Source organism: Nanorana parkeri, unplaced genomic scaffold (assembly GCF_000935625.1).
Source record: "Nanorana parkeri isolate BGI_ZX_2015 unplaced genomic scaffold, ASM93562v1 scaffold1583, whole genome shotgun sequence".
In the NCBI taxonomy this organism is placed as follows: domain Eukaryota; kingdom Metazoa; phylum Chordata; class Amphibia; order Anura; family Dicroglossidae; genus Nanorana; species Nanorana parkeri.
Window position 1 is genome coordinate 212,383 of NW_017307851.1, and position 8,365 is coordinate 220,747.

Sequence of the window (8,365 nt, forward strand, 5' to 3'; positions counted from 1 at the left end):
TTACATTGTTTCAGGAACATCGCATCACAATCCAACGACCTGTACGCAGTCACACTGTTCATACCGCAAGGTCAAGGCGCTTTCTTACTTTTTATTACATTTTGCAAAGCCTATTTTACATCCTGGTAAATGAGCTGCGTAAAGTAGAGTTTTTTCTGTGTGCCTTGCATGAAAAGAAGTGTGATCTTTTATATTCTGTGATGTTCATGAACAATTGAGCATGATGCGATGTTCATGAACAATTGAGCATGATGCGATGTTCATGAACAGTTATAGATTCCACTCTCCCGGATATCATCAACATTGACAGGAAAATATCACCTTTCTTAAAAATTATACAGTGTAGGACGGAGTGCAAAGAGAAATATTTACCAAAGGAAGTAGTTATTATAGCTCATTGGAAATATGTTTTCTCTTCTTTGACAGAAGGGTAATTTTATGACAATATGAGCTCCCATAGCTGTATACTGCCAATGGATCAGAGCAATTTTTCCAATTTATTGACGGAGCTATTGACACGGCATTCATTTTCTCATTACTTATAATCCCAAAATGATATACTATAGGCTTTATTTTGACATTATTGGGTAAGGGGAGAAGAGGAGAAAGGACCTGATTCAAACTAATTAGTGCTAACTGAGGGTTAATAAGGGTTTTTTATTGGATAGGGAATCGTTAAGATTAGGGCTGTCCCTATATGGAGTCAGCCTGAGACGCTTGCCTCAGGTGGCATCTCAATGGGTCACATGAGGGGGCAGCAGATGTGCAAAGAGCTCTTAGTAACCTGTGACACTCTGTCCGGCATCCCCCCCAGCTTAATGATGTCACTGGTTGCCAGGTGCTGAATGGGACCCTTTGGCTGCTGTGCTGCCCAGCTCACTGGCATCACTAGTTTCTAGGTCCTGAGTCGGAATCTCTGGCTGGCATCCCGCCCAGCTCACTGATGTCATTGGTTGTCAAGAGCTAAGCGGGATGCCATGGCTGGTGTCTCACCCACCCCCTGGCAACCAGGCATGGCAGTGAGCTGGGCAGGATGCCAGGCACCACAAGCAGCCCCCACCTAGAATGTCCACCAGGAGCAACTAACCATGCCCCCTCCTGACCTCAGTTGGCGAGATGTCTAGGGACACCTCTGGTTAAGACCCCTGTAGGTTTTTTTTTTCTTGCTGTCAGGAGAGATTTCATTTCGCTTCCTGTCCCACAGTGACAGCAGAAATTAAGAGGAGATCTCTCCAAAGCAAGCGGATATCCCTTCTAAAACAGTTGTCACCAGATCATGTGTACCCATGTGAACATAACAAGGCAAGCTTTGGATCTCCACTGAAAGCTGAAATCCAGGTAAAAAGTATTAGGTATGCTTACATGGTATAATTAGTGGAAACATCGGCTTCTGCTGAACAAAGACTGCAAACAGTGGTTGCATACTTCATTTATAAAAATATGTTATAGCTCTATTGATAGATTCAATTTTGTTGAATTGTTTAAAGCTCAACTCCAGGTGTAAAGTAGTATGCATACTTTACGCCCAATGTAAGTATGTCTATGATATACCTGGTCAGCACACAGGGATTTTGTAAAGCATTGCAGTAGTTGTAGTTGGAGCTAGTACAGTGCTTTACAGCGATCTTCGGGGTATGTATGGTGCTAAGCTGGGCAGCTTCCCCGCTGCTCTGAAAACACAGGGTGTCACTCACTCGGCACAGTGGCTGTTCAGAGAACGGCTAGTATTTTTTTTATCAATGATGGCTACTACAGTGCTTTACAGCATCCCCATGGACCCACCAGCTATATCATGAACATGCTACCATTGGGACCAGCTGGACCAATGTAAGTATGCATAATACTTTACACCTGAAGTTCAGCTTTAAGCAATACAACAAAATATAATGTAACAATAAAGTTATAAATAGAGTTATAAATAGTTATAAATAGAGTTATAAAATTTTTATGAATGAAGTATGCAACCACTTGTTGCGGGCTTTGTTCAAGCAGAAGCCAATGTTTCCACTGATTAAACCTGGCAGAGTAAGTGCAGGTGGGGAAGGGAGGGGGTTGTGGGAAGTAGGGTATTAAAGTGGTGACATTAATTCATTAATTTCTCTGAGTCCATATTGTTTTAACCATGTTCTGCTCTGTTTTCTTTTTTCTAGTGCATTCCCTGTGGTCCAAGAAACAAAGGCCACTGCTTCGGGCCTAGTATCTGTTGTGGTGAGGAGCTGGGCTGTTACTTTGGTACCTCAGAGACCCTTAGATGCCAGGAGGAAAATTATCTGCCCTCACCCTGTGAGTCTGGGAGGAAACCGTGCGGGAACAATGGCGGCAACTGTGCGGCCTCTGGCATCTGCTGTAACCACGGTGAGAGCCTGCATTGACTGTGTAGACATAAATACCGACTTGTATGCCACTCAAGCGAGTGATTTTCCTAGCCTTTTTGCCTTTTGGTGCAAAATCAGTGGGGATGGGGGGTGCTGGTGGAGATGCGTAAGAGCTCTACATCTCCCCGCCCAGCTCTTAGCAACCTGGAAAGCTCTGGCGGGTGTCCCACTGAGCTCCTGGCAACCAGTGAAGTCATTGGTTGCTAGGAGCTTGGCAGCATGCCAGCAAGAGTGTCCCCAGCTGCTAAGAGCTGGGTGGGGAGGTATGTATGGTCCTTACGACCTGGGATGCTCTAGCCAGAAAGGGGGCAGCAGGCACACTGCAAACATTGTGCAACAGAGTGGCCATGCCTCTCTGCTTGCCATCCCCTATAAACCCAAAGAGATGCTGCCTAAGGCAACAGTTTCAGGCTGCCTCATTATAGGGTGGGCCTTGTGCACCTACCCTTTTCACTCACTTACTGAAATGGTTTTGACCAGAGTGAGTCAAGGCCGTACTCAAGTAGGTCAAAACCATTTCAGTAAGTGAGTGAAAAGGGCAGGTTCTCAAGGCTCGCCGGGAAACTTGGCTCACTAGCAGGGCTGCTGGCAAAGTAGTTGATGTTCTAAGACAATGTTTCCAAACCCATTCCTAAAAATACTCATCAAACAAGGTGCATGTGGTGTCTCTGGCATGTTAGTGTGTTGTCATGTGTTGCACTGCAAGGTGCCTTGGGCAACACAATAAGGTGAATGGGCCCTTAGGCTTTTCTTTATCACTTATTGTTGCAAAGTGAATCAGGTAAGAAATTATATACATGTTCCCTTATAAAGAACACCGTACATCCTCAGAAACCTAAACCCGCAGTTGATCCCGAGAAAGGAACAAGAACCCATCTAGGGTTTGACTCAATTTTCTATAACAAGGAAACAATCATTTCCTGGTCCCCAAAGGCAGTTGGATAATCCCTGGATCAACAATTGGAAATGTTATTTCTTATGAATAGTAATACCTCTTCATATTTTGTGCATTTGGAAACACACCCAGTCCTTCTTGAAGACATCTAGGAGGTGGTTTAGAACGAGTTCCTCTGCAAGACTTTTTCACATTTTTCAACTCTTACATTAAGAACCCTTTTCCATATGTGCAAGTTAAACCTTGCCTCCCCTGGTGCACAGAGTGCTCTGGTGTCTTTCAAAATGACAATAAAGCTGAACTCTGGCCTTCCCTTCAATCTTGCAGAGTTGTTCCGGCTCCTCTTCTGGATCAAAACTGCTTACTCTGCTTCTCAAAATGTGCATTAGAAGCAGCAGCAAATCACATAGAGCCCACCTCATTTCCTGGCTGGAGGACATCCAGCATCATTAAGCTGTTTCCTCCCACAGTGAAGACACAGTAGGCAGGTTAAGGAGGCTCTTAGCTACCACAATGGAAGGGACTACTTTGACTAATCAAAGCCCACAATAGTTACAACATAAATAAACTGTCAGTGACATATTGCTCTAAGCATCTAACTCCAACACTGATTAGTGGGCTATAGACTAAACACATACTTTGTTTCTCCTGCAGAGAGCTGTACAGTGGACCCGGCCTGTGAACAGGACTCAGTATTTTCCTAGTTCTCCATACGAATCTCGTGACTCTGCAAACCAACCAAGAACATCTCAGCAAGACGGCACTAAGGCATCGAGCAGGATATAAACAGCCAGTGTATAGGTGTACTGTATGATAAATAAAGTATCTTAAAACAATATACACAAGTCTACTCTCTAATTATTTGTAAATTGTTTAGTCAGAGTTACATAAAGGGCATCCCTGGTCAAAAACTACAAATCACTCTGTATTTCTACATATATTGCATTTCCATAAATACTTTCCCCCTCCTAATGACCAGATTCATCTAAAAGTTTGTAAACTTTATGGAAGATGCCCATAGCATGGACTTCCTCAATGCACTGACACAACTCACTTAGCCCTGGGGATATGCACAACTCACAGAGCCTGCCTTCTGATCTACATCTCAATGTCTGAACAATGTAACATTATCATTGCTTGCTGGAAGCAATGCATTATGGGATATGTAGTCTTAAGAAATCCAGATTGCATCACATGAAGCAGCAGGGAAAGAGACGCAAAGCAGACTGGGAATCCAGGAAATTGATGGAAATGATGGGCAGACGGAAAGCAGCACTCACTATATAAAAGGGATTTTGTTTCTGTGAGATTGAATTATCTGAAACATCTCTAGCATGTATTCCTATTGCAATGCTGATGTTATAACAGGAGGGGATATGTTTGGACTTTACAACTCCTTGAAAGGGATTTCCTAAAGAAACACTGATTTTTCTGATCTACTTTGGGATTTCTCAGTCAGCAAAAGAAAGGAACAATGTGTTGCTGCCATAAATCCTGAAAGGAACTTCCATTTAGCTCCTGCACAGTGGTGGCATAGATAAGAACTGTCATTATTTTTTGCTGGTTACAGGTCTGTGATCTCTTTCAGACCTGCAATAACTGGGAAGTGACATTTTTGGCTTTAAATCAGTGTTTTTGCAATTTGCTTATGTACTACTTAATAAAGGTTAGGCAGTGTAGCTTTTTGGTTTGGGTCTCCTATTCTCATGTTTAACTTGGGTGTAGTTATTACCAGAACCTATTACCATTTTCTTCAGACAAATCCATTCTGCTTTTAAAGAGAAATTTCAGGAAGCAAATTCAATTAAAATCTGTTAATTCTCTCTAGAAAAGATTGCAACAGTGAAAATTAAATTAGTTAGCCTTATAGAGGATCCGTGGTACCAAAGCAAAAAGCAAACATGTGCATGATTAAGTTGAAAACAGATTTGTCGGACCAGCTATTCGCACACCAACTGCCTCCTAGTACATGTGTGTGTGTCTATTCTTCACAGCCAGGCAGCAGAATGCCACGTATGTTCTGCATACTTGCAAAAACACCACCCAGCATACAGGGGATTACTTCCACTTTAAGTACAAACACCTCACTGCCCAGTATCCATGTCACCAGTGAGATCTACCTCCAGTATATCTACCTCACTCCCCAGTATCCATGTCATCAGTGAGATCTACCTCCAGTACCCCAGTATCCATGTCACCAGTGAGATCTACCTCCAGTATATCTACCTCACTCCCCAGTATCCACGTCACCAGTGAGATCTGCCTCCAGTATAACCACCTCACTCCCCAGTATCCATGTCACCAGTGAGATCTTCCTCCAGTACACCCACCTCACTCCCCAGTATCCATGTCACCAGTGAGATCTTCCTCCAGTACACCGACCTCGCTCCCCAGTATCCATGTCACCAGTGAGATCTACCTCAAGTACACACACCTCACTCCCCAGTATCCATCTCACCAGTGAGATCTACCTCCAGTACATCCACCTCACTCACCAGTAACCATGTCACCAGTGAGATCTACCTCCAGTACACACACCTCACTCCCCAGTATCCATGTCACCAGTGAGATCTTCCCCCAGTACACCGACCTCGCTCCCCAGTATCCATGTCACCAGTGAGATCTACCTCAAGTACACACACCTCACTCCCCAGTATCCATCTCACCAGTGAGATCTACCTCCAGTACTACCACCTCACTCCTCAGTATCCATGTCACCAGTGAGATCTTCCTCCAGTACACACACCTCACTCCCCAGTATCCATCTCACCAGTGAGATCTACCTCCAGTACATCCACCTCACTCACCAGTAACCATGTCACCAGTGAGATCTACCTCCAGTACTACCACCTCACTCCTCAGTATCCATGTCACCAGTGAGATCTTCCTCCAGTACACACACCTCACTCCCCAGTATCCATGTCACCAGTGAGATCTACCTTCAGTACACACACCTCATTCCCCAGTATCCATGTCACCAGTGAGATCTTCCTCCAGTACACCGACCTCGCTCCCCAGTATCCATGTCACCAGTGAGATCTACCTTCAGTACACACACCTCATTCCCCAGTATCCATGTCACCAGTGAGATCTTCCTCCAGTACACACACCTCACTCCCCAGTATCCATGTCTCTAAACATATCTTCCCTCCAGCACATAATGACCCTTGACTCTTGATGACAACTTTCCAGTAAATTTTCTGCAGCCTATTTACCGTCCAGTCCCCAGAGAATGTGCATTAACCACTCAATGACCAGTCTCCACTGTATGTGTATTAACTCCTTAGTGTGCAACATCCATTGTATGTGCATTATCTCCTTAGTGATCATTGTCCAGTGTACCTGCAATACAGTATATCTAAATCCACAACCTTTTGGGTAGGTTAAAACTGCTATAATTTATCTTTTATTAGGGAGATTTCCCTTCGCTTCCTGTTCTATATAGTCAACAAGATGAGAGGTTATCTTTCCAGTATGAGTGATATCCCTTGCACAGGAACAGGAAGTATCCCCATTTGAAGATTTGACAGGCGGTCTAACCCGTAATCCAAATAAAAAAAAATTAAAATAAAATATGTTTCTCTTTAGATATACCTTAAATGACTAGTGGCCTGTCTCCATTGTATGTGCAGTAACCCCTCTGTAACCATTCTTCAGTGGATGTGCATTAACACTCTAATTATATTCACATTTTGTACAGTAATTTTTAGTTTCTTTTGTCCCCCCTCCCATAACTGTGCTATCATTTTGTCTACGCAGCACACTGCATACCTATGTGTCTATATAAATTAACATAATATGATGTAAGGGCTTATGCACATGGGCATAATTACAAGCGTAAGGGTGCACAATGTAAAATGTGCCTGTATTTGTGGTGCTAAGGAGCCTCAGCTGCTGCGTTTTTGTGCCCATAGGAATGTATTCACAAAATACCCTTTATGGGAGTATGCACGTGTAAATGCACATGTAAACACTTGTGTATGGTCGTATATTTACATAGCACAGCAAGGTAATATCTTGGTTTTCAAGGGCATTTGGTGCACATAATGTGGATTTATATTATTTGTACATGTTGAGAAATGTATTTAAATGAAAGTGTATGTGCCTGGCGTTCAGCTTTATGTGTCCAAGCACCGTATGTCCTAAGAGCAAAGAGGAGGGTGACAGCTGTCCATACATTCACCAACACGCTGCAACTCTTCCTCATTGTCCCAACTGAGCAAAACCTACCTCCTGTTGGAAATACAACATCATATACTGATATACTGATATGTACTTTGTCTTTTGGGTTGTAGATGGCGGTGTGGTGCAGTGTTGGTCTGCATGCACATCTATGATACACAGGAAGTTGTTTTTTTCTCTGTGCTTTCTTCACAATGCTGTATTCTGATGTAATGTCCTTCTAAGAAGGTAAAACTTAATTCAGCATTCCTTAAGATCTCAGTACTTCATATAAACACATAGCCAACACTCCACCCTCTTTACTCCCCTTACCCCACATGCGCTATTTGCTGCTTACAGCCCAGAACCACTCTACCTTGCATGACTTCCAATCCATACATCTGTCAACACTGGTCTGACATGACCTCAGCTCATCCTACAATTTGTGTCTCAGCAGTCGGTCAGCATGGGATGTCAAACATACAGGAGGGTCTACAGAGCTGTATGCTAATTACAGTTATGAATGATGTAAGGGCACAGCAAGCATGTAAATATTTATTTATTTATTATAGGTATTTATATAATGCCGAAAATGTACACAGCACTTTACCTAAAGATGTGAAAGTCTCATCAAAATGACTTTGAGTAAACTATAAAATAATATTGTTTAACAGCTGAAAGCAGAGCCTGGCCATGGCTGGACTCCCCATCATCAAGCCTGCAAAGCTCAATGCCTTCCTAACCAATGCCCAGTTTTTCAGTTTTCTGTGTGATGTGTTATTGATTTGTCTCCATCTAGTGGCCAAAATATAATTTGCAACAGCGAAATCAACTGACGTTGTAATGCTCGAGAAGGTTTATGCAGTTAACAAAGTAAAGGGAGTCGTTTTCTAAACTGAACAAAAATAACTTTCAGTTATCACTCAACATAATA

The 8,365-nt window shown here is 43.0% G+C and overlaps 1 protein-coding gene across 1 annotated transcript in view; it reads left to right on the forward strand.

The window, feature by feature from the left end:
- Positions 1-4,108, forward strand: part of LOC108798891 (mesotocin-neurophysin MT) — a 12,930-nt gene extending 8,822 nt beyond the window's left edge. The window contains exons 2-3 of the mRNA XM_018570701.1: positions 2,151-2,355; positions 3,925-4,108. Of these exons, the coding sequence (XP_018426203.1) occupies positions 2,151-2,355; positions 3,925-3,974 (255 nt within the window). The 3' untranslated portion in view covers positions 3,975-4,108. The remainder of the gene's footprint in view (positions 1-2,150; positions 2,356-3,924) is intronic.
- The last annotated feature ends 4,257 nt before the right edge of the window (positions 4,109-8,365 follow it).